The sequence below is a fragment of the Cuculus canorus genome, chromosome 21 (assembly GCF_017976375.1).
Source record: "Cuculus canorus isolate bCucCan1 chromosome 21, bCucCan1.pri, whole genome shotgun sequence".
Lineage (NCBI taxonomy): Eukaryota > Metazoa > Chordata > Aves > Cuculiformes > Cuculidae > Cuculus > Cuculus canorus.
In genome coordinates this window covers 3,195,133-3,221,879 of record NC_071421.1, presented here as the reverse complement: position 1 = coordinate 3,221,879, position 26,747 = coordinate 3,195,133, and the positions used below count along the sequence as shown (strand labels likewise).

The following is a 26,747-nucleotide window of genomic DNA, read 5'->3' as shown; positions in this document are numbered from 1 at the left end:
GCTGTGGAGGAAGGAAGAAGGAGAAGAAAGAAGGGAGGTTGAATGTATAAAATAGTCACTACGTCCCTACATGGCACAGTTATCTGGACATCCAGAAAACTCCAGACTTATTTGTGACGTTCCATGTGGTACTCGAGATGCAGGCAGACAGTGCGCCTTTAGAGGTAATCGTGGTTGTTATTACAGCACAACAGCTCCCAAGAAACACACCGTGGTTTCCAAGCAGGACAAGATTTAATGCAATGGGGAGAATATCTGGTTTAGGATGAAAAAACGTGGAACGTGAGGAGCCAAGTCAGGATGTTTTGGGAAACTGCTGAGCAAAGAAATGTTCCCTCTTTGAAACGAACCTCTGCAGGACCATGGTAGAGGTGCTGGGAGCTTGTTCAAAGCTGCCAGCCCCCCTTTCCGGATTCAGATTCCCCCCAAATAAGGCTCTGCTCAGCTCTGTGAACCAGGCTCTCTCCATCCCTCAGCTCCAGAGGAGGAGAACGCGGTGCACTGCAGAGGGCAGCTTCGAGCCACGGTGGAGAGCTCGACAGAAAATCCCATTCCTCTGTGAATTCTCCCGAATCCCTCTCATTAGATCTCCCTGTAAAGACGTCATTTGTACCTCCACGAAGCTGCTTTGCTCATGGCTCAACTTCCAAACCCCACGAGAAGTAGAATCTTCTCTCTACTGCAAATCTTTGCAAATCCTGTACGCCTACGGGACAACATAAACCTGCTCCTCTGCCCTCGTAAGAACGGGGCAAACCCGTGTGCTTTAGCAGAACCGCTCTGTGCTCCTCTAACAGAGCAAAATTTGTCCCTCTGAGCTGAGCTATGGTTTGACCAGGCGTGAAGATGGAGCATTTCTGTACATTTGTTACATGAAGAGGGCGTGCGGAACTCATCTTCTGCCTGTTTGACGCTGGGTTTGCCTTGACACTAAGGACATAGAATTGTTTCCTACCAACATAACGGGTTTAACTGCGGGAAGAAGGTGCGAGAGTAAAAAAAATCTATTGCTGTGAAATACACGCACAATTTCCAGATGTGCTACAGCTGTGATTTTTATTTGGCCTCTGAAAATAAATTGATATTATTTTTGGAAATAGCAGATACATTTATGAAACACTCTCTCAATGAATGTTTACAGGTTCCACGTCCACCTCCAAATCTCCTACTGTTAAATCACCAAAAAGAATAAAGATATTTCAAATCGCGAGCCTTTATTGTGATTAACCTAGGAAGGAAGCAAAATCTGTTTTTAAACCAGCCTTCAAAAGTTTTTCTTTTCCATTTCTTCTAGAAATACGAATTGAACAACTAAAGAAAACAAGACGTTACTCGAACATCAGCGAGAGCAAGCACAGTTTATGTACCGAGAGTTAAACACGCACAGATTTCCAGCTCTTATTCTCCTCCTATCTGCCAGCAACCAATGAAGCTCCTGCTGCTTCTCCAGGAGCTGCCAGGCTTCAGCAGTATCTATCAGTTTAGAAAACTGAAAACTTCTAAGCCAAACTCTTATTCCTGTTTGCCTCGTGCCTGGCACAACGAGGGCATCGGAGCTGCCGGGTCTCGCCCGCATTACTCACCCCAGCAGCCCCAGTCACTTCAAAGGGAGCGCTCACACGCGTGAGGAAAGAAGGATCTGGCCTCCTGGATGTCGATTTATTTAGATGTTCAGGAAGCCTTTGAAAAGTTCCTTTTGACAAGTTCTTGCTCTGACCGCGAGCTATGTGGATCCAGGTTAGGGGACGGGAAAAGGATAAAGAGCTTGTTAAAAAAATAGAAACCAGAGAGGCATTTGAAAGGAGCGCTGGCTGATGTCGGAGAGCAGTGGGATGAGGGAGACGTAGTGCGTTATTTGTGGTCCCAGAGGGGTCTGTACTTGGATCTCTGCTGGTTTTAATCTAAATAAATGACCCAGACAGAGGAACCAGCTTAAATGCAGGGAAGAGGTGAACACGGAGGCAGGAGAAGAATAAAACTCAAGAGCAGCGGTATTTGCTTTGTAAACACACTGACAAAATGCTAGTAAAGTTTCTTTCTTATCAGTTTAATGTAAAACTGAATGGGCTGAAAAAATATAAAGTGGGAGTGAATGATAGCTAAGAATGAGCCAAAGCTGGAACTCGGGAACTCTGAGGAGCAGCAGCCAACCCTCAGAGCTTGAGAGAACTCGGATACCTGGGATGACACAACTGGAAGGGGAAAAACAGAGAGTAAATCCCAGTAATGTAAGAAGGAGTAACTGAGCTCCTCGCTCTCTGCCTAGGAGTTCGGTAACACTTCCAACGGGACAGCAGGGCATCGGACACCGGGCTCTGCAAAGTTCCAGCAGCACGACAGCGCTTGCAAAATGCTACACTTATTTGCTGATCAATGTGAGCTGTAAAGACAGAATTGCAGTAACAACGCATAAAACACAGGGACAGCCACCCTTCCCCTGAGCAACTCCTTACTCCCAAGGGCATTTACACCAGGGGGGAATTTAGACTGCATTTTGATAAAGAGAAAATGAGAAAGAAGTGATTTTTGATGAGCTTTGTCAATCCTAAATGACGTCGTAAACATCAGCTGTAATTCTTAGTTTCAGGTTAAGGCAGATAACAGGACACGGGGGGCCTAAAAGGAAATTAAGAGAACAACAAATTCAAAGCAGACGTCAGGAAGTCCATCTTTATGGGAGGAATCGCAGCCTTACAGGCAACGGGTGTAATTCCAGAATCAATTAGACGGTATCCTGGAAGGAATGGACATTCAAAAGAAGAAAACAGCATCTTGCTGAATCGCATTGCTTTTAGTTGTTCCCAGTCCAGGTTTTACGCAGTTCATGTGGTTTCAGAGAAGGAAAACAAAACTAAGAAGCAAACCCACAACACTCCCTTACGTTCCTGCGCTCCGAGCAGAAGGAGCTTCGCTAAAACTCCCTCTTCTGGCTTTCGCTTGGTAAGCTCAGAACGACAGCAAAGTCCTGGTTTTTCACACTTGAGCTTCCAGGTAAAACCGATGTGGTTTTACAAACCTGACTTATCTTGCATTTCTCTGAAAGAAACACTTAAGTTTGATCATCCTTTGTACCACTGGTTCTGAAACACATTCTGCTAAACTCTAGATTCGGTGTGGAAGAGTGAAAAGCAGCTGGATGAATCGCATTATAAAGCAGATTGTCTTGAGTCTCGAAACCAGTTGCTCTTAGAGGAGTAAAAAGTGCATTACCAGGTATTTCTTACTCTTCAAAAAACATGTAGCACTTTCCCTTTACAAAAAGATTTAGTTTGGCCCCTCGTTGCTCATGTGATAGTCCTATTTTATATATAATTAAACAGACACCAACAAAGTTTAAATGCTTGATAAAAAACACATCGCTTACCAACGACAAACTGGAATTGAAAACTAAAGCACCTTGTTTTCTGGCCTGCCTGTTTCTTGATCTACACTTGGACATTTAGTCCATCTGTGTTAGCTTTGAGGACACTTTAATTCATATTTGGATGAATATAAAATACTGACAGAGTCAAAAGAAAAACCATTTCAACGATCAGAAGAAAAGTTATAAGAAAGACATCTGCAAACACTGAAAAGTCAGTAACCTCCTTCTACCTGCGTAAAGTCAGTGCTTGAAAACAAGCTTTCGAAACAATAATTGCTGCAAAAGTTGGAAAACTCAGTTCTCTGAAAGCAAAAGAAAATCAATGATAATTAAGCTCTTCTGTAAACGCAGCACTAACTCTCCGGAGCGCTGTTATAATGCAACATTGTCCAGAAGTCAAACCTCTATTACAAAAAAACCCACACAGGCCACTTTCTGGGAGACGACCAGATCAAATAAATCTTTATTTTCCTAACCTTTGTTAAGTTGCAAGTCTCCTTTTTTGGAAGAAAACTGAACTAAGAATCTCTGAATAACCGGGAGCGAGCGTTTCAGTCAGACAGGGGCGTGCAGCGAGCACACAGGATCCATTCAGGGCATATCGAGTAACGAGGCTGAAAAAATCAGAACGGGGAATGGGTCCAAAATATATGTCTGCTTTGGAGAGGGCTTTTGTAATTTTTAATTTACCTAATGTCTACACTCAAGATTTTGTATCACTCCGTATGAAAAAACATTTGACTTTGCGTGTACCGGGGATCCGGTGTGGGAGAGAGCGGCTTCGTAAGTTAAACTGAGCATAAAAAGTTGATGTATTCGACCACGTGGCCTTTTGCTGCTCAGAAATCTGTTTGTGTTTCTCTTTATATAATAACTATTCCATTAGCTGTGTTGTGAACTTATGTCTGTGTATGGAAACACCACGACATTAGCCCCAAAGATGAAACCGCCTGAATTGTTAGTATTGACGATGCTCAATACACTCGCTCGCAGCACGGAAAATACGACGCTTGATTTTCTGCGAGGTTTCAACTCATCAGTTTTGCTCACCTATTCTAACAAGAAATCAACCAAGGCATGTTTTTTTGCCAAAGTTTTTTGACTGCAAGACACCAGGAAAAAATTCTGAGGGAAGAAATTCTCGCTCAGTCTTCCATAAGAAATGCTCTTTCGTATACCTACATACACGCACACACTTAGATATATTTTCTTGTGAGATCTATCCAGATTTTAGCCCCTCACTCAAACAGGAGTCCCTTTCTGGGAGCAGCACCCCACGTGCGAGGCTGGAGGCCGTGCCTGTGGGCAGGATGCTGTCAGGAGGAGACGGGGAGTTCTGCCCACAGACACAACGCAAAGTGAAGCACAACAATCAGATCACCTCACCCACGACCAGCAGAAAACAGCAGTTCAGCCTTCTCCCTTAAACGCCCAGCTGATCGTGCAAAACTGCGTGGATTCCCCCTCTGATCTCCGTTTTTAAACTTTGGGATTTAAGGTAGGACGCTCTCTAACTTTGATTTCAAAGCAGACAGACTACAGGGCTTTGCTTTTTGATCCATCACTCCAGGCACCTCTGAAATGCATTAGGAAAGGAAAAAAAAGACTCCAGCCAGAGCCAGCAGTTAACTCGCTGGCAAGCCCTTCAAAATAGCCTGATTTTCAGAGACATTCAGCACCTTCAGCCGTCCTTGAGATGAATGGTGAACGTGAGTGTCGAACAACACTGCAAATCAGACCACTCGTTTGCCAGCATACATCTAAATATAAGTGAAGTGTCTATCTTCAAGCTGCCAAGGCTGATTATTTTTGGCTGGTACACATAATATACAATCCCATGAATCATTATATGCAATGCTACGCGACCGCGGGATGATGTTGGCACAGTTTTACAGGACGGAGGAAAAAAAACCGACACAGTGGTGAACGAGGAGTGTGTTGGGAAAGGGGTTTTATCTCGGGGACAACATCACCTGTAGGGCTGCTCTCCAGTGTGTGTCCGCAGATGCCTTGTCAGGTTTGCTGAGCGCGGGAAGATCTTACCACAGTACCTGGAGAGCGAAAGGCAAAGGAACCATCAGTGCACGGAAGTCCCGCCACGCCACATCCTTTTACAAACACCACATCACCACTACCATCCACCTCACTTGGTTGATACCGCTCCCCAAACCAGAAAATCTCTTTATGCACCGATCAGTCTATGTACTGAGGGAGGAACTAACAGAGCGGCATCCCCACAGAATAACGGGGTTCACGGTGCTGAGATACTGGTGTAACCTATTTCCATCAGAAAGGTAGAACAACCCACCATCATGCTGCATCCTTGGGAAGGGCAGGAAGAAGAAAAAGCCCTGTAAGAACACCCCTTTCAGGCCTAAATGCTGACTTAACAGCTTGGAGAGAGGCGTCAATCAAAATATGTGCCCGCTTAGTGCACACAAGAAAACCACAGTGGGAGCCACCACAAGAACCTCGAGGAGCTGCAGGTAGGACTGCGTCAGCAGAAACAAGTTTTTACTCCCCAGTGATCTGCTCTGATATGAGCTCTTAGAGCTGCAGTGGATACCAAAATATTTCTGCGGGTACGACTGTGTTTGAAGAGTAGTTTAACGTACGGTATTTTTTAAACCGTGTTACTTTGCATAGCAGAGATTGGACACAGCTGAGATCGCACTCGCACTGCAAACTGTGGCATTGGATACTACACGCAAGAAACTTGGCTTGGAGAATTCTGTTTGCTTGAGAATCTCCAGATCTGCTCTCAAGGTTATTCAAAATTACAAAGAAAATAGAAGATGGTGACTTTCTACCAGACAAAACAAGCTATTTCAGAGAGAATTAGTCATCAGAATGCTCTGTTCTAATTCTGCTGCTCCTTGTTTTCTCTCCCACCCCTGCACAGCAAAGACGCCCGTGTGAAGTTGCTCTCTTGCGTGCTGGTGTCTGAGGTGTCTGTCCCAGCAGGGCGGCATTCCCAACGAGCCAGGGTCTGGTGTCTCTCCCGCGGGGTGCCCAGCCCTTACCTGCAGGTGTAACGCTCCTTGCCCTTGCGCAGGATGGGATCGGATAGCGTGGGTGGCGGAGAGCGGAAGTTGAAGGGGTGATGCGGAAGGGGCTGCAGGGACGTGCCGGTGTCTGCCTTCATGGCTGCAAAGCTCTCCAGTTTCTCCGTCATCGTTTCTATGGCTGACATCTGCGAGTACAAGGCAAGACCTCATGTCATAAAAATCCACGGGAAGAACAATATCCGATGAATAAAACATGTCTTTCACCATTAGTATCTTGGTCAAAGCCCACTGCTGATACTTGCTCTGACTCGCAGAAGCAAGAGCTGCACAGCGTGAGATGGAGACACCGAATCCAGCCAGGAAAGAGAGAAGGCGCATACTGGGATTAGAGAAATCAGGAATGATACAATTAGCAAAGCTGTGCAGTAAGCGTTTGATCTCAGAAGTTGGGCATTTGTTTACCTTCTGCTATGTGCATGGGATTACTTTCACAGATTCATAGAATAGTTTGGGCTGGAAGGGACCTTGAAGATCATCCAGTTCCAACCTCGCTGCCATGGGCAGGGACACCTCCCACTGGCTCAGGCTGCCCAAGGCCCATCCAACCTGGCCTGGAACACCTCCAGGGATGGGGCAGCCACAACCTCCCTTGGCAAACTGTTCCAGTGCCTCACCACTCTCGTGGTGAATGCTTTCAGCATTTCGGATTAAAAATTACCTCAGAATATGTCTGGCTTCCCTTTTTCCAGGGGCAACACTGAAATTAGACACTGTGGTCAGCCGCTGGATGTAGAACTCATCACCCAAACCCTCCTCAGAAACTGAAAGCCTTAGGAAGCAAAGGTTAACTTCTCATATAGCATCTGTTGGTCTCGCAGGGGCTTGGAGGGACGGCAGTAGCAACCCACAAGTGGGCAAACAGCCCCAGGTTAGAGAGGACAGAGGAGTTTTGGGCAGGAGGCAGAAGACTCCTGGCCAAAACGGAGTGGGAGGAAGCATGGGGCAATGTGTGACCACCGATCAGGGAGCTGAGACCACGGAGAGGCTGAAACTGGAGGGTGAGAAGGGAGCAGCTGGCGAAGAGGAGTTAAGATCAGACTCAGGATGGAGCAGGTCCACAGAGAGCCGGCCTAGCGAAGAGGCCACCATGTTAATTATAAGTAAGAAAGGTTCAGAAGCCGGGAGAGGTGATGGAAAGATGGGTGGGAGATGGCTGCGCTTCCTGGAGTGAAAGGGAATTCCAGGCAAAATGCTCTGTGTGAGTGGTGAGAGGGACCATGACCTACACCACGACCACAGCCTGGTGGGATGGGAGCAGCAGGCACACAGGCCTGGAGATCCAACGCTGAATTAAACATTTCTGGCTGCCTTTACCACCTTTAATTTGTATTCAACAAAAGCTGTGGATTAAATACCACATCAGAAAGAGGGAGAAGGGGAAAAACCTGGAGATACGGGAGAAGGGGAAAGCCAAAAAGGAAAGAAAACAGTCAGCCTGCGTGCAAAAAATAGGATACGCGTAAAAACCCTACCGAAAGAAAAGCACTTTTACTTTCACTAGAGCAAACCGGCAATCCGAATCCAAGAGAGAAAGGCAGCTCGGAGGACTCCGCTGACAACTCCAACATTGAGTTTTATGCACTCTTGAGAGCGATTTCAAGATACCAAGCAGAAAACATGGATAAAACAAACAAGGCAGCAATAAAGCTGCCTCCTCGCTGCAGATGACTTCACCGGGACAGACCGGGGGAGCGGGAGCCTGAACGGAGCGCGGGCGCAGGGGACAGCGAGCGAGCGGAAGGCAGTAGGAAGCCATAGATCAGAACTGGATGCTCTATTGTACAGGAAGGGCTGACCTTTTGCACGTTTACACTTTATTAAACCGGGCCTGGGCTGGCGGGGGGGAAAGAGAGCCAAGATATTGTTTAAAATGTATGACTATAAAAAAAAGTTGTCTTAATCACCGAAGAATACATTGTGGAAGGCTGACAGCCATTCATAAGCTGTAAAAAAGAGGAGTAGTAAAACCCATTTCTCTATAATAGATCCACAGCCCCTTAGTTGGAGGCTCCCAGCCCATGATAAATAGTAAGTAATACTTAGCGCCCGCCACTTGAAAAGGTTACTTGATCATTTACAGCAAAAGCTCTGCCCCAACTGCCAGTCATGTAACAAAACCATCACGTTAAAATGCTATCTGGATCTCTCAGAGCTCTGCCACTCAGCCCTTTGCTGGAGTACCTGGAGCTATCTTTTGTTGTGCCCTGTTCTTCAGGCACTTAGTCAGAGATGTTTGCTGGCTTCATAGCCTTAGGCTTATTTTAAAATTCTAAACACCGGCCACAGCCTCTCCAGTGGCAAAGGCACTTTGCTATTTAGGGAACAATTGCCTGGTTATAATAGAAAAGAAGGGGAGAAGAAAAGAAAACTTAACAGGTGAGAAAAGGTTTTCCATTAAGTTATCAAAAAGTTACACCGTTTATTTATGTTGTCCAGAGTTTCATTTAAAATAGACAATGTGAGAATAACTCCCATGGCCGCAGAGAAACTCCTGTTAGACTGGCTAAGGAATAAAAGTGGCCTGCAATTCATTTTGAGAGAGAAATCATCTTCCAAATGCTCGGTGGTTATCACATCTTTTGGCTTAATCATATCCCACTCGGGGTCCTCTCTGGGAGCTGGGGAGTTGTTCGCAGAAGAAAAGGCTGAGATCAGACTGCTCAGAGTGAAGCAGCCGTGGAGCTGCCTCTAATTGACCTGGGGCACGGATGCTGAGCCAAAGAGAGAGATGCAGGAGCCCCTGAAAATACGATTTCACAGAGTCAGTCAGGTTGGAAAAGACCTTTAGGATAATCGAGTACAGGATAGTATTGGATGGGGATCCGGTAGGAAAGTCTCACGTGTTCCTCAACATATCACAGAATCATAGAATCACGGAATGGTTTGGGGTTGAAGGGCCCTCAAAGCCCTCCCAGTTCCACCCCTGCCATGGGCAGGGACACCTCCCGCTGGCTCAGGGGCTCCAAGCCCCATCCAACCTGGCCTGGAACCTCTCCAGGGATGGGGCAGCCACCGCTGCTCTGGGCACCCTGGGCCAGGGCCTCCCCACCCTCAAAGGGCAGTATTTATTCCTAGGTCTAATCTAAATCTTCCCCTTTCCAATTTAAAGCCATTCCCCCTCGTCCTATCACTCCATGCCCTTGTAAAAAGCCCCTCCCCAACTTTCTTGGAGCCCCTTTCTGCACTGGAAACTGCTCTAAGGTCTCCCTGGAGCCTTCTCTTCTCCAGGCTGAACAACGCCAGCTCTCTCAGCGTGTCCTCAGAGCAGAGAGGCTTCAGCCCCTGGATCATCTTTGTGGCCCCCTCTGGACCTGTTCCAACAGTTCTATATCCTTTTTATGTTGGAGATTGCAGAACTGGACACAGTACTCCAAGCGGGCTCTCACAAGACAAATAACCTGTCTTTGTTCACCATGAGTAGCTGAAATAACTGATTGATTACACACCATGGGAACAGCTACTCTTGAGACCAAGTGATCTTTACGCAACAACCCGCTTTATTAAAAGTTAGTTACCAGGAAGTTCCAGGCTGAAGTGATTGTAAATTTGAGGCTATTCTGCGTGATAAGCCATTAGAGATAACCAGACCTTCCACATCTTTTCATTGCCATGGGAAGAGGACGTGGTCAGGATTTCAGGAACAATGTTAACAACCTTCCACCCAATGCTTGCTCCTACTCAGGGTCTGGACGTTTCTCATCGTCTTGTTGGGTTGCTTTGCCACACTAGCTCCTCCCTGCTATCAGATTCTTTACAGGCAGATATCCCCACTATTCTAACTCACACAAACACAGGATGTTCCTGGCCAGCCTGTCACCATTATCCAGCCTGTATGAAGGAAAAATCGGGGGAAGTTATTAACCAAACTCTGAGGCTGATGCAAAACAATGAGGGAACTAAGTTTAGCTGTGAAAGCAACCAGGATCCAGCTTTCACAAACCTGCAAGTTATTTATCTAAGGTGGAAAACATTATCAGAGGAGAACAATGCCTGTGAATATAAAGGAGAGCACAATAATGACCACAGAGCTCAGCTCCCAGCGTGTGGTCACGGCAGGAGAGACGGAGGACAGCTGAGGACCGAGTTGCTGGAGAGGATGCTGGGCAGCGCGCAGCAGCACTCGCTGCGTTACCCTTACGGAGCAAGGAATCCTAAAGGCAAAGAGCGACACGGCTTGTTGGAGAGTTTATAAGATAAGGGGATTTGGGGGTGATTCTTGTGAACAGTCTTGGGTGCATTGGACTCAGCTGAGACTTTCAAACACCGCGTGAAAGGCCTGGGCTGGCATTCCCAGCCCACTGACAAACGGGAAAGCTATCCAGCAGCGTTTCCCATCGCTCTGCAACGACTCAGACCTGAAGGAGATACAGAGGGAGCAAATATCCCCGAGCTGTCAGGAGAAGAGAGACAAGAGCGCAGTACAGGAAGAAGGGAAAGCAAGTTCTATACAGAACTTTGTATAAAGTGAGCCATCCCATCTTGGATCAGGCAGAGCTGAATCTGATTCTCCACCGCCCGGTCCTTCCAGGCTTTCTGGAAGATGTAAAAAGGAACACCAGGCAGGTCTAAAATGGGACCGCTTGGGTGCTGGAGGATCTTTCTCCACTTTGCCCCACTGCAAACAACTGCATCAGGTGTTCCCACAAGAGGAAAATCCTGTGGGCATTCTGGCATGTGAAAGGGGAGCCTGGCAGCCCGTCCGAGCCGTCCACACCTCATCCCTGTTCTGTTAATGTGAAAGGGAGAGCAAAGCACAGCTACCATCGCCCTCAAACCAGCTATGAAATGAAAAAGGATTCGAAAATAACTGGTGGAAAGCAGCAGAGTTTGATCCCAGTGACCCCTTTGTACCAAACTCCTTCTCAGACTTCTTAACGTTCAATTCACACCACATTACAACTTCTCTGCTTTTACCTGGGGGTGAAAAAGCAGCGGGGAGGGTCGCAGGTACTTCTCCTTTAGGGCACCCACAGGGTCCGTCACCTTCCGCTTCTCCACCCTGCTGGACAACAACACAGAGGGTTACATACCTCACAGAGCTGCAGGCAGCAAAGAAACAGCCAAACCGCTTGCAGAGCTGTTTTATTCTAGATACAAGGCTATTCTCCTATTGACACATCCGTCCTTCTTCCCCTTCCACTGCATGCTACAAACTACAACCCACGTTGCCCCACAAAAAGCACTGGGAATGATAAGAAACCGGAGCTCCTCCTTTGGGCAATATTATTTTAGCCATCAGACTGAGGACTAAGAAAACATTCTGATCCTTCTGTGTGAGAACTAATACCTCCACCATCCTGGTTCGTAAGTCTCTGCTGTTGTGATACGTCATGAAAAAAATTACATGGACAAGAAAAGGAATGTTTAAGTGGGAGAAGCTCTGGAATAATCCGCAGCAGGCAGAAAAAGATCTGGGGAAAAAAACCTGTCTTTGAGAGTTAGGCTTTATCTTACGAGTTAAGACCAGGCCAGGCTTTGCAGCCCCAAGTGCGCTGAAATCATTAGGTGTTTCATATTTATTTCCTCCCCTGCAGCTGAGATATAATATGCACTGAGTTTATTTGGCAAACGTATGCGGAGAACAACTTAAAACGTTGGGAACTGGTGGGAGATTTCTGAAGTGACTTAGGAGCCCGGGCTCTTCTGACATCACTTTGGTCCATTCCGATATTCCAGGCTTAAGCACCGCGCTATGCAGAACCCATCCCAGAGCCAGGCTCCTGTTTCTGAAAATATTGGCTTTGTTTTCACCAAAGATTCCACTTGTAGGGAAACTGTGATGTGGAATCACCCAAAAAGACAAACTGAAATGTCCTCTCCGGGAAAAAAAAGTGTTAGGGAAGTCACTCCAATAAACGCAGCTGCATCTTTAAAGGACTGGAATAGCGTCCAGCTCAGCTAAACCAGCAGAAACCCAATAGTAAGAGTAATTTTAACTACATTAGTCCGGCATAAATGAGAGCAAATTATTTTGCTGCAGTTCAGCTGATTGGTGTGTGGATCAAATTACCAAAGAGTTTAAAAGAAGAGTCATGCAGCGCTATTTAACGAACTGTACTTAATCTGCATTTAATTTTTCTTAGGTAGGAGGAAAGAGAAGAACTGGATTGGAAACGCAGTCACAATTCCCGGGCTTTGGAAGGTTCGTGTTTTCGTGGGTGTTGAGTTCTCAGAAAGACATCAATCTGTAAAACAACACGTCTGAAGTTTCTCCCTAACCCAGGGAAAGCAGTGAAAGCCCCCGAGCGGGGAGGGCGGTCAAAACCCACTCCGATGCCCAGGGAGTGCCCTCTCTACCCTGGCATCAGAACCCTAAGCCTCAGGGAAGCGACAGCGTCTCGCACAGCTTCGCCATCTCCCTGTGTCGGGCAATGAGAGCACAACAAACGCACAAACGTCCTCGTCACAGCCGAATTCCGCAGTACCCGGAGGATTAAGCCAATCTTTTCAGCCCAGTGCCTGAGAACGTTACCTTAACAAGGCTGAGCTAAAAACTGTGCTGATTTCAGGCTGTCTGGCTGCATTAAATTATATCACCAGGAGAAAATGTCAGGGATTTAAGTGGCCTTTGGGAGAAAAATGAAGGAGCCAAACGATGTGAGAGAGTCTGAGATAAAGAGAAGTTTAGAAACAAAATAGTTCCATATTTTTAAAGCCGGGACTTGGAAGCTCTGCTGTTCGGCTCATTACATCAGGAGTCTGAGTCGCAAGCAGCTCCACCGCTGGCTTTCTATTTTAATATATTACTAAAACTATACGCGTCCCCTGGAATGCAGCGAGTGATGCCCTCATCCTTCACTTCTATCTGTCTTCTGGACCTTTACAGTTTTCCCGAGGCTGCTATTTTAATTGGCAACGGCTTTTCCAACCCCTGCTATTTTAGCAGTCCGACTGAGAATGCCCAGAGGTGGCAGGATCCAAAGCGAACTCCAAGCTTTTCTCTTTCTATCCCATTTATTTACTTTTTGTTGTTGTTGTTGTTATTTTTTTTTTTCCAGAAGTACTTTTTTACAAAAATAAATGCCCGACTATTTACATCATTCCTTATTTTTCCAGGAGGAGATGACCACGGTGGGTCCCAGACAGGGCACGTTAATGTCCCGGGCTGTGATGTAGCCGTTTCCATCACAGATGGCGAGCATGCAAGCGAGCGGCACAGCACCGACCCTGAGAGCGCTGGCAAAGCGAGAGACACGAGCAACGAGGGCTCGCTAATCCTCAGCTCAGCTGACAGTTCTTTGGCCTGCCTAGACATTGACATCATTTTTTCCCACAGTTATCAGCCATACCGCAGCGGCGAGGCAGCGACATCGGTGCTGCTCTCCCGGCTTGCCTTTCCCGCTGGCAGCAAAGGCCACGCCGCCCGCTGTTGATCACAATCCTTCGAATGTGCAAGAGAACCATCCCGGCATTGACATAATCGCTCTACAGTGCCTTTGGGTTCTTCCAGCGCTAGGAAAAGGGCACAGATCCATGCGTTTTCCAGTAGGCTGGATCACGGCTGGGCTCACCACGCGGCCCCGCAGCTCATCGTTAACTCAATAACGCAAGAACAAACCATTCCCTTCCAGGAACCGCGCCCTCAATGAGACACTGAATGCAGGGGCCAAACCCATGGATCAGAAAGGATGTTATGAAGCATTCTATCCTAAAGCCATACCAAAATCCAAACCAAACCGGTTCACAATATCTCTTTTCACTGGACTTGGCTAAAATCAAGAGAACGGTATTTGCTACACAACAAACACAACTCACCCACAGCGGGGGGGAAACAAAGGCAACGCCAGTGCCCGGGTGGGTCAAACTTAACGTTACCCTCACCCTAAGCCTTAAAATAGCTTTCCTTTAGAAACAGCTTTTATATAAAGCTCTAAACGAACAGAAGTCCAACCAAGTCCTTCCCATACATCTTCTGGATTCGTTCCTTCTGGAAGTTTAACTGGTGTTTGGATAACTTTATCCAGTCTGCTTTACACAGACCCTCCAGGTTCAGCTTATTCGAGGTATGAGATAACGAACTGGGCCTTTCTCAAAACCCATCCGTTCCAAGTGAAACCAGAAAAGCCCCGCTATCATCCAAGAAAGGTCAGTCTGCAAGAAATATATCTGGGTGAGATCCGGATAATAACGTGCCGCCGTGTTATTCACACAATACCGCAGACTTGGTTTGAAAAGCCTGGGTCCCCACCAACAGTTCTTCTGAACTGAAAAACCTCTACAAAAAGGAATTAGAAAGAAAACGGGGGGTAGGGAGGAAGAAAGGTGAAGTGGCTCACAAAAGGCCATCAAGTCAGTCAGTGGGAGAGCTGCATTTCCAGGCTCCCAGGGCTCCTGACTCATTCCCAAGCCATGAGAGCCTGAGCTCCGAGGCATCTGAACTCTGCATTCTTATCGAATCAAACCTCTGGAATTTCCCCAGCAGAAGTGCCATCTTAGCGTTGGCTCATGGGAGAGTCCTGAAATAGGTCAAGATTCTCCTTTATCAAAACAAGGATGTGTTCTTCACCCATATTGATTACGAGCGCTCCTTTCAATTATTCAGCCCTTTCCATTCAGCAAATTCAACGTGCTGAGACAAAGGGGAGAGGAGCACAACCAACTGGAGCAGGCTGTCGCCGCTCTTTCTAAACAACCCACATCCCAACCTGCCTCCCGTTTTGATGTCAGCTATAAGAGCAGCTCATTAGAGGAAACATTTAAGGCAGGGTATGTTAATACCTGTAGATGGGGTCCATGAAAAAGGGCGATGGCTTAGCGTAATGCAGGGACGGCTGCTGAGGCAGTTGCGACTGGGAAATCTTGGGTAAGACTTCACTCGCCATTAGCTTCCTTTCCCCGTAAATGTGGTTTTTCCGTGGCTCTCTCCCTCCGTTCTGACTGGCTCGGATGCGGTTGCCGATGCTCAGATCCAGTGGCTGTTCTTCCCCTGAGGTTGGGGCCGGCAGGACCTTAGGTGGTGGCAAGATTGGCTTAATCTCTTTTGGCTTTGTGGTGAGATCGAAGGGTGACTCGGAGCTGGTGCTGCCAACTTTGTGGAGGTCCCTGGGTGACTTTGGTTCTGCCTTGACCAGCAAGTTGTGATTGAGGGTGCGCTCCGTAAAAGGATAGAGTGAATGGGGGAAATTAGGGAGGAACTGAAAAGGGAACATGGAATGATATGGGAGCGAACCCATCTTTTTCTCCTGCATCCCCATAAAGCCAGGCCCAAAATATTTCTCTGCGATAGAGGCGATGGCTTTAATAGAGTCATTGGCTGCTCCCGTGGTAGGAAGCAGGTGCTCCTCGGGGGGAGGAAAGAAGGAATGCTGAGAATAGAAGAGCGGGATCTCACTCGTGTTGTTGGTGGAGCTCGCGGACACAGAGCTGCTGACAAAATCTGGCTTGCTTTCAGTCTGTTTGCTCTTATCTTTTGTTTTGTCCCTGTCACTCTCCGCATCACTGTCCAGGTCAGAACCAGTGCCAGTAGTGGTGTCCAGATCGGTGCCTGTGGTTGTGTTGACATCCTCAAAGTCGCTGCCATCGGACATGTCACTATTCCTGGCTTTTAGCTTCTCCAGGTAGGGGTTTTCCAGGCTGCTTTCACATTTCTCCTCCCCCGAAGCGGCCTGGTTGCTGTTGCTCACCGCAGAGATCAGAGGAAGGGCTGGGTTCCCCAGCGGGCTTGGAAGCTTTGCGTCTTGCGTGTGGTTGAGGGGGCTTTTGAGCAGTTGTGTGGGTGGTAACAAGGGGGGCCTGGGGTATAGAGACGGTGGGAAAATCCCTGGGAATCCCGGAGTGAGGGCAGGAAATGCTGGGGGGGCAGGAGAGAACGGAAGACCGCCCGGGTGCGGGCGGGATGGGAAATAATCATTAAATCCCAGGCTGGCATGATTGAGGTTAGGAGAGGGCTTGGTCTTGTCCATCATGGAAGTGGGCGTTAGGGGTAGACCAGGGGCAAAAATCCCTCCTGGGTTGTAATGGTTCTTGCCCTCGCAGAAGCGCCGGTGTTTGTTGAGGGAGGAGGTAGTGCTGAACATCTGGCCGCAGTCCTTGCATTTGATCTGGGTGCGACAGTCCGCGTGCATCCGCTTGTGACGGCAGAGGTTGGAGAACTGCGTGTAGGATTTGTGACAGACCTCACCTAAAGCATCAACAGAAGCCAACAACAAAAGCAATATGAAATTAACAGCACACGGCAGGGAATTCATCACGAGCTTCATCAGCGTCCCCAACCTTTCCCCCCTGCCCCAGAATCCTCTGGCACTAGAAATAGGAGAAAAGGGGTAAAAAGCAGGCTACGGGTCTATGTTGGGCTGGGTTTCTAGAAACCCAACTCCATTTTCCTCCTGCTAAGGCTTCCCAACGGAGCTTTTGGCACACCTTTCACGCTCTACTCTTTCTTTCGGAATTTTCAATACAGATAATAACGCATTGTAATGACAATATCTATTTATATTAGCTGCTCTGCTTTCCCTGTACTCCTGGCATGGCAGGAAACACCGAAGGCTGAAGGGAAAAGAACTTTGCCTCATTTAATCAAACCTTCCCTTTTCTTAATGCCATTAAGTAACAACTCCATTGGGATTTTCCATAAATCCTTTGCCAGTCACGGCTGCAGCTAGAAATGGGGTGAGATCTTGTATTCGTTAAAGTATGGGACACTCTAGTAATGCTAAGCTAACTTTACATCAGCGTTTTCTTTAATGACTTGTAAATGCTGAGCTTTCAAAATGTGAATTTTTATGACCTCTTTCACCTACAGGCTTTGCTGGTGAGGAAGGAACAGGGCGAAGGAAGAAAAAAAATATCCCACCCAAGCTTTTCTATAGACCAAAGCACTTTAACTTATTATCTGATGCCTCTTTCAACAGGAATAAATTCTACTTTGCAGTGAATTAACACACTTCTTTCATTGGAGAGCTGCTGTTATCGCCATTCTGTAAACATGGAAACTGAGACAAAGAGAGGGAGAGCATATTGTTCGGAGCTGGACAGGCAAAAACCCCAAATCCACATTCTCCTGACTCTCAGTGTCCCCAATCAGTGACGAAGCCGTCCTTCCTCCCTCCCAACCTGCACTCGTAGGTACATGCAGGCATGCCTTTCCCTGCTTTTTTTTTCCTGTATCTTTAGGATTTACATCAGTGCCATTGCACAGGAAGGAAAAATTCCCCATCGAATCTGGCCTCCCGGCTCCCCCGAAGCCGCTAATAGATCCCATATTCCTCCTTGTGACTCCGCCCGGCACATCTGAGCGAGGCGGAATCAGTCGCAGGTTGTTTCACACACTGATCTAGACTGACAACTCCCTAATTCTGATGAGGTGAGAGTGAGGAGATTATGAGAAGAAATCATTCATTTCGCTGCAGCAATGCTACGAGACTCAAACGAACCCTTTCATGTGCCCGGCATCCAATGAAGGATTGCATCACAATGAGCAATAAGAGCATTTTTTCTTCCTCCGCTGACACCCATCTGATTATCTCAGAACACGTTAATGAAACGAGTCTCTCAGGATACCCTCTGCACACTGTTCCCATTAGACCGACAGGGAAAAATAGGCAGGAGTGGCTTCAGTAGCTTCCCTACCGTAACATCAAAGCCTGGAATCAAATACAGATCCCGTCCCGTGCTGGAATTACGCTTGCTGAGGAGTGTCAGGAAGCAGTCCCTAAAGTTTCAATAGTTTTGTTGCGACACAACCCACTATTCTGCACCGTTATCAAAATCCAAGAGCTGTTTTGTCCATTAAAAAAATCACACAACCCTGAGCACGACAAGAGATGAGAGGAACAGGGGAAAACGCTCGTTGGGAAATATTCCGCTAAAGAGAGAGCACTAAGAGCATCGTTAATCTGCAATCTGTTTGGTTTCCAAGCATTATATAAAGAAAAACAAATGAAGGGAAAAAAAAGAAGGAAAAGATTTGTAGGGTCTGGAGCAGAGGGGTTATGAGGAGCAGCTGAGGGCCCCGGGGCTGGAGAAGAGGAGGCTGAGGGGACACCGCATCGCTCTCTGCAGCTCCTGGAAAGGAGGTTGTGCTGAGGTGGGTGCTGGGCTCTTCTCCCAAGTAACAAGCGTTGGGATGAGAGGAAACGGCCTCAAGTTGTGCCACGGGAGGTTTAGATTGGATAGTAGGAAACATTTCTTTACTGCCAGAGTAGTGAAGCCCCGGCAGAGGTTGTGGAGTGGAGTCTCCATCCCTGGAAGGGTTCAAAACCCATGTAGCTGTGGGACACGGCTTAGCAGGAACGGCGAGGTTGGGCTGATGGTTGGACTGGATGAGCTTAGAAGTCTTCTACAACCTTAATGATCCCGTGATTCATTTCTACGATTCTTTGATTATTCGGATGAAATGTGCAGAAAATAAAGACACCAAAAACTCTTTAAAATAAACCTCCTCATCTCTAGGCCTATCCCAAATTCTTTCCAAGGGCTGGGGTCTTTGAGGCACCCCTGAAAAACATTTCGATCAGGCTGTGTCAGCTATTTATTTATGTCACCGACATGAACGCATAAGAATTATTAAGGGGAAAAAAAAAGACGAGAGGAAGAAAAGATATGAGAAAATGACATCGCTAGGACTGCTGAGAGACTCAGCTTTTAACTTGTCAAGAAAGTCAAAAACTGCCATGAATGTTTACTGAAAAAACAGGGCGCATGCAAAAGAAAAAGGCAAGAAATCGCTGCGGAATTTCATCTTGTGCTCTGACCTATAAAATTACAGTGGCTGCTCGCAGAGGGACAGCTAGAACTGGGGGGCCCCGCAGGATACGTGCAATTATAGCGCAAGCCGGAGCGCCGTGATGGCCGTGACAACTTACATATGAAAGGTTTGACAGTACTGTGAATGTGCTTGTGTTGTTTGAGGCCAGACGAGGTGGCAAAGGTTTTGCCGCAGTCCGGGCAGGCATGGGCTCGCGCGCCGACGTGCTGGGAACGGATGTGCCGCTGGAGGTTGCTGGGGTCAGTAAACACCTGAAAGAGAAAATGCCTTGAAGGAGGGAAACAAACCAGTAGGGAGAAGAGATCTATGCAAAAAGCTGGATCATTTCTTCCATTTTTGTTACCACTGCTCCTGGCATTCGGAATGTGGGATATTCACCTCCCACTGCAAACGTAACGAGCCAAGCAGGGCTGAGTGCATCCTGCCAGGCTGCGTGGTGCTCACAGTGTTTGCTGACCCACTCCTGTCCTGCCCAACGCTCATCCACCACCCCAGCAGACTCCCAGACCCGGGAAAAGGCCGAAGGGGAGTTGCACAGAGCAAGGCTGAGCTCCGTGTCCAGGCTGATGCGCTGGGGCCAGCGGAATCTGCTGCTCTCCTGGTGTTACCATGCTCCACACCACGTCCAGGCTTCCAAATTACTCCGGCTTTGGTCACCCATCCTCTGGATCCCTTCCCCCAGCTCCCAGTGCCCTCTCCCAGGTAAATCCGCCCCCGTTCACCATGTCCTACAGCGTACCTTAACGCAGTTTTCACATTCAAACCGTTTCCCACTGTCGTGAGACATTTGGTGACGAATCAGGTTGGATTTCCAGTTGAAAGCCTTGGGACACTGGTCGCACTTGTACTCCCTCTCCTCGGTGTGGATTACCATGTGCTGCTCCAGGCTGGGAAAGAGAGACTGGCTGAGCTCGCGCAGCACTCACTGTCACGATATCTACTGTTACCGAACGCCTGCCCCGTGTCGGGGGGTTTGAAACCGAGAGAGGTGACGAGAGGGGGTGATAGGGAACAGGGTGGGGGTTCCAGGACCGACTGCTGCCTCCGAGCACGGCTGGAAAAGCCTTTGTGAAAGGAGGTGAGCAGCACATCAGCCAGGAGGGGGGCAGTGGCACACAGATACCGTTCCTCTTTCGGCATTTATTTCACCGATGGAAGCGGCCCTATTCTGCCCCGAAACGTCGCTGCGTTTTATGATGTTTCTTATTAAAGCCCTGAGTCCGTTTCCACAGGGAGAAAGGAAAGGTAAAACCAAAGCTGACCTGCAGGTTCCTGCAGGGAAAAATGAGCACTTTGTGACCAAGACTCCTGTGGCATCCCCACAGAGGAAGACAAGATAGGAGCTGGTGCTGCTGAGACTATCGCGTTGCCGTTTTCATGGGCACAAAGCCCACGGCTTCCCAGAACACAGCGACTTAACATTGGAGAGAAACACGATAAGGTGCAAACACATTTCACTTCTAAACGTCAGGCGTCTTTTATTACTTAACTCGGCAATTTCCACTCCTGCCAACTGGCAGCTTCTCCCAACCAGGAGGATGGTGGCAAAGCAAAGCGGCTGCTGGAGCGGGGCCACGGCAGGATGGGTTTGCAGGGATAGGTGCAAGATGCTCTCTTTGCCCTACACCCAGGTACGCGCGCATCAGCACGCAGGATGCTGCTGGGCCACCCATCCCGGCGTGCCAGGCACGGAGAGGCAATTCCGATGGCAGCGGACAGGTACGGAGCCTGGAAAACCATTTCATTGAACACCGAGTGCCGTAAAAATGTATTAAGCAGGCTGGAAATCCTGCACCTCTCAGGGCGGTCCTCAGAAACCAAGAAAGACAATTTGTGTCCTTTGCTGCCTTCAGTGCAGTTTAACAGGAGGTATAAATATTCCTTACTGTGAATTCTGATGAAGGATAAACTTATGTGAAACCTGCTGCTGCCTGAAATCCCTGCAGATCGATATTAAACCGCTCCTATGGAACTTTAAAGCACAGCTATAATTTTTATATGAACGTTAAAACTAAACATTACTAGAAAACCCTGTCAGTCTTCATTAACAGCTACGGGACAACACAGCCGGTAATTCCTGGGCACTTCCATGGAGCCTGAGGGTATAGAAGCCCAGGAACTGACTCAGCCTTGATAGATCCTCAGGCTCTCTGTCACAGAGTGCAGGCATACGATGAGCAGAACGGTTTTCAGCTGAAAGAGGGGAGATTGAGATGAGATCTTAGGAAGAAATGTTTTGCTGTGCGGGTGGGGAGGCCCTGGCCCAGGCTGCCCAGAGCAGTGGGGGCTGCTCCATCCCTGGAGGGGTTCCAGGCCAGGTTGGATGGGGCTTGGAGCCCCTGAGCCAGTGGGAGGTGTCCCTGCCCATGGCAGGGGTGGGACTGGATGGACTTTGAGGTCCCTTCCAACCCAAATCATTCTGTGATTCCACAATTCTCTGACTCCACTGCTCTCACTCTCCAAATGCCCGCAGGGACCTGCATGCCTGGTGGGACCACATGCCCACACAGGCATCCTGACCCCAGAGCAGTAGGACCTGACCCTGGGGGTCCTGTGAAATTCCCAGGATCAAGGCTAATTGCACCGACAAATGGCCTGCACTGGAATCTTTGCACCCCGAGAGCATTTGCTGGCACACAAACAAACCCAACCTTGTAGAAGGTGGCTTCACAAGTGGGCTCAGCCGGACTGCAACCTGCCCAGCAACCCCATGTGCGGATCCAAGCAGCCACCAGCTTGTTAATCCCTCCTCTTCCTTCAAGTCCGATAGTTAATCCTCACGAACGTGCCCCTTATAAACTCCCAATCCACTAAACTTTAAAGAAACAACATCCATTTTGCTAAAGGAATACCACTCTCAACGCTACAAAATTTCTTACGCGCACAAAGAAATATACACCTTTCATATCCATACGCCAAAATACGCTCCTGTTAACTGTGATTTATGAGTTTATTCAGAGCAAATATGGACAAACTAATATGCTGTTTAGAGGGAAGTACCTACTGGGATTAGCAAAACATTTATTTATTTAGTCAGCTGCTAAATGCTCGATCTCAGGTCCCGAGTGGCAGCCGTGATTGGATCTGCGTTAACTTCTGAACAATTATAAGAGAATCTAGGTACGCTGTTGGGATGTAGCCTGGGTTTTAGTGGCTTTCTCAGTACATAAACTGCAGCAGATTGATGGGGGAGAGATAGATGTGGACATCCTCTCCCAGCTCCACTAAATCTGCCAGCGTGCACGACGCCGAACGGTGAGGTTGCTTTCCAGAGAAAGAAATAATTTCATACTATTTGCTTAAAAAAAGCCCAACTCAAATATTTGGAATCAATGGCATTTTAGACATTGTGACAACTGGTCTAAAATGCCATTGATTCCAAATATTTGTGGCAACTCCAAACACCATTGTGACAACTCCAAACATATTCCAAGCATATCGGTCGGTGGCTGCTGACTTGGAGTGTGAGTTCAGCTGGAAATGCCTTGAAAGGCTTCTCCGTCACCTCGGGATGCTCCAAAAATTGGGAATCCCTGTTAGCGCAATCGTGGACTCAAGCTTGAGATATTTGTGCCGAGCACTTTTATGGCCAATAAATGTTCCACCACGTTTCCTTCTTAACCACAAGTGCTGTAAAGTGAGGGTTAGGGATGATGGTTTTGAAGAATCTCCTCTTACAGGAAAAGGTCCTTCACTCAAATACTGAGCATCGGCCTCACCAGGTGACTCTGAGCGTCCCACAAACAGGGATAAGTAATCACTAGAGAGAAGAGGGAGACTAAAAACCTCTCTGCTTCTCTAAACCCCTGCAAAAGGGACGCGGTGCCGCTCCAGAACCCCAAGGGAGCAAGAAACGCATCAACCTTACAAAGAGAAGGGGAGGACACACATTGCAAAAGGGCATCTCCTAAACTGACACAAAAAATTCAGAGTACCGGGAGCTGAAGAGGAGAAAGTTTCTAACACAGCGAGAGAGAGAGAGAAAAGAGCCATGTTTTCTCCTAAAAAACCATAAATATTTAAAACTTTTAACAGAAGTTCTCCTTTTTTTAGCAAGTAAAAAAGTTTCGAACATTATTAATCAACAAAGAAACACAAGGTGAGGGATAAAGACATCAAACTGTGCCGAGAAAACCACTACACAGATATCTCTGGCAGAAGAACCTATTAGCTACTCCTACGGCACCCACAGCAGAGCCAAGCTCTCTTTAACAGATAAATCAGTGGAGCGGTCTTCATATTTCACCTTTCTCTACCTTCATTAAAACAGATTTTTTTATTGCTCACCTAGATACAAGATTTGAAAGAATCAATAGAATGAAGTTCAAAATAACGAACGCTAGTGAAGATCACAGAATCATAGAATGGTTTGAGTTGGAAGGGAATTTGAGTTTTCACTTAAAACTTACTTAGAAGGCATTTTTCCTTCTAAAATAAAAGTTTAATTCTTGCAAAGAGTTGCCTTATAGCAATAAATAATTATTTCAAATAAAAATACGAGATGGGGAATTTCCTATCTTCTTTTTTTTTTTCCTTTTCACATGTCTATTCAAAAAAGTCTGGTGACCACAAAAATTTTCATGAGTATTTTCTTCTTTAAAAAAAAAAAAAAGAAGAAATTGAAAATGTGATTGGAATAGATTTTAATCACTTCTCCAAGATTCAAAAGTTGCTCATGACCATGTTCAGGGTTCTTAGTAAAACAAGGCCTCTTTATACCCACTGATCTCCAATGATCAAGAATTACATATAAGAGAAGTCTCCATGAAGGCAGTGGCAGAATGTAATTCCAGCGTTCTCCCTCAGAACCCAAATACATGGAATCTGCAAAGAGACCGACCAGGTCTGCCAGCTTTGGTATTCAAACATCTGTTTAAACTTTATAGTGGAATAATTGTAGAACATGGAATGGTTTGGGTCAGAAAGGACCTCAAAGCCCATCCAGTTCCCCCCCTGCCATGGGCAGGGACACCTCCCACTGGCTCAGGGGCTCCAAGCCCCATCCAACCCGGCCTTAAACACCTCCAGGGAAGCGGATCTTCCATAACCTGTGGATGCTTCTACCGATGGGTGTTGAAAAACATCCCAGTCAACGCAATCGAGGTGAAATAAAATACTGCCAAATAGCTAATGATGTTGAAGGATCCTACAAACAACTTTCCAGAACTCTAAGGAGAAAGGAAGAGAATATCCCCATAGCCGCCCTGAGCTGCCCAGCTCCTTCCATCAGCCAGGACTGCGCAGGAGAAGGGCAGGCCAGAGCAGGGTCTGGCACCTTTCCAGTACCTGTATTTATTGGGGAACATCCTCTCACAGTCTTTGCACTCGTAGACCTGTCCATCTCCAAGCCCTTCTTGCTTGATCTCGTCGTTCAGGCTCTCGTAGAGGGAGCTGACGGCGTTACAGGCGTACTTCTTGTGTCGTCGCAGGTCCAGCTTGGACTGGAAAAGCTCATCACAGTCCTCGCAGCGAAACGTGTGCTCCTCTGCAAGAGACAGAGAAGAGGATTTTGACTTGTGGATCAGACCGTTCAAACGAGTCTAATTATTCTACCCAGCACTTGCACAGCGAATGCGATATTGTGTGAGGATCGATCAAACAAAGCAAAAGGAAATCTGCAAGTGGCAGGGGAGAGAAACCAAGGCAGGCTGCAGGCTGTGCCAGCAGCTCGCTTTCACTTTAAGCGTTATGAAAGAAACAGAAATCACGCAACCAGGAGAGATCTTGTTTGGTGTCCCGGCCTCTGCGGAGACAGAGAGACCTGTGAGAATCAGCAGAATCACAAAACACTGGGGCTGCTCTGCACTATTTTGTTTGCAATGAGTTTTTTTTATCTGAAAATACAACTGAGCTCTTCCTCGAAAGGGGAAAGGAACAAATCGCACTCAGAAAGACCCACACTGGGAGAAAAGCACAAACCTGAGGGAGCTCCTGTCTAAGGAAATCTCTTTCTAACGTTATCCTCTTAACTGCAGAAGCACGGTGCGCCATCAGACCCGAGCAGTTCAAACCCAGAATCCCATGGAAGAGAGAAACGGGAGCCAAATTCCTTCTTGTTGTGCTGGGTTGTGGTTTTTGGGTTTTTTTTAAAGAAAAAAAAAAAAGATCTAATGGACATAATAAATTATTGTAGTCAAGGTCAAACAAATTAAAAAGAGGGCAGCTATTATTAAGTTTACAAGGCAGCATCCTGACCGTGGTGCCAAGGCAAACAATCGGCTCGGAGCTGTAAATTCTCCAGGAGAACGACCTCTGCGAGGGAGTGGGGAGAGCTCTGGGTTTCTCCACCCAGCAGGCAGCCGGGAACAGCAGCTTCCAGCCACCACTTCGTCACCGCGTTTCCCTCTCCTCCTCTCCCCTCTTCCTCCGGGGCTCTGTTTTGTATTAAGTTTTATTCTCTTTTCCTGATAACTTCGCTTTCAGAAGGAAAGATTGTGGTAAAACGCATTAGCTCAGAGGGAAGAGGGGAAACCTTCTTCCCATGGGATGCAGCCAACGCTGGGATGGAGCAGCTCCATCTTCATGGGAAAGGGGACGAGGGGGAAGAAGCGAGAAGCAGCCGCCCTCAAATCTGCAACCTTCCAGCATCGAATCCCCCCCACGTACTTTGTCAGCCCCAAGTTTTGCACAATTATAACCACTTAGGCTTTAGGGCTTGAGACTGTGTTTTGTATAACTCGGGGTTAACTTTGTGAAGAGCGCGGCGCGAGCGTGAGCGCAGGCAGTGTCACACCCCGCGACCACGCGGGCGATAATCTCCCTTCTCCGTTTCTCTCGGTGCAGCCCATGCGAAGCCGGCGGCGGCGGTTGTGGCCCCGTCAGCCTGCGCCGCGCTGCTGCGGGGAGTAAGAAAGAGTAGATCCCATCAGCTGCTGCAGCAAACGATGTAGGCAGATGAAACCCAGAGTGGAACACAGCTACGCGGAAAGTATCGACGTGCCCACGAAACTGGAAACAGTCAAACAACAGCTTAAAAAGAAAACATCACCGAGATCCACGCAGCGAAGCCTTCCTGTTTATCCAAGCACCACGCACCCAGGGAACGGATAAACCACAGAGACGCCGTAGGATTCCCTGAACTGCATTAGAGAGGGATGTAAAGAGAAATCAAATCCAGCGGGTCAACGTTTTCCTTTGAGGGAGAAAAGGATTTTGACTGAAAATGATTCATGTGCTCCCGATTTCATATGCTCTAAAATCACTATCAGTGGCCTCACGATGCAGTGGATCAGGCCCTGACGGGCTCCTTCGAGAAATGCTGTTTGCCAACGTTTTGTAGAGCAGTACCAATACGCATCTCCTGTGTTTTACATCCCTGGGGAGGGAAAAGTGGAAATCGAGATAGAAAAAACTACCTAGCATGGCTAAGAGACTGAGTATAACCATAAAAATAGCCTAAACTACTTTTTAGCGAGGGAAATAAATAAATAAAAAGAACTGTAGCGTCATGCAATGTCTTGTTACCGCATTTTACCTGTTACAACAGCATGAAGCGAACGATCTTAATGAGTATGATTTAAGATTTCATCTGCAAATGTTTATGGACAGAAAACATTCTCAGCATGAAAGCAATAAGGAAGGAAGGGCTGGGATGAAGCTGCTGTGTCTC

At 47.5% G+C, this 26,747-nt stretch overlaps 1 protein-coding gene across 4 annotated transcripts in view; it reads right to left on the bottom strand.

Moving 5' to 3' along the window:
* Positions 1 to 26,747, bottom strand: part of PRDM16 (PR/SET domain 16) — a 313,098-nt gene that overhangs the window by 13,968 nt on the left and 272,383 nt on the right. For 3 of the 4 annotated variants that reach the window (XM_009561558.2, XM_054085577.1, XM_054085578.1), the window contains 7 exons: positions 24,425 to 24,623; positions 19,878 to 20,025; positions 19,236 to 19,389; positions 15,151 to 16,552; positions 11,347 to 11,434; positions 6,388 to 6,557; positions 5,338 to 5,415 (listed from right to left, as the gene is read on the bottom strand). In XM_009561558.2, the coding sequence (XP_009559853.2) occupies positions 5,338 to 5,415; positions 6,388 to 6,557; positions 11,347 to 11,434; positions 15,151 to 16,552; positions 19,236 to 19,389; positions 19,878 to 20,025; positions 24,425 to 24,623 (2,239 nt within the window). The remainder of the gene's footprint in view (positions 1 to 5,337; positions 5,416 to 6,387; positions 6,558 to 11,346; positions 11,435 to 15,150; positions 16,553 to 19,235; positions 19,390 to 19,877; positions 20,026 to 24,424; positions 24,624 to 26,747) is intronic. The other variant, XM_054085576.1, reaches the window with a different exon arrangement.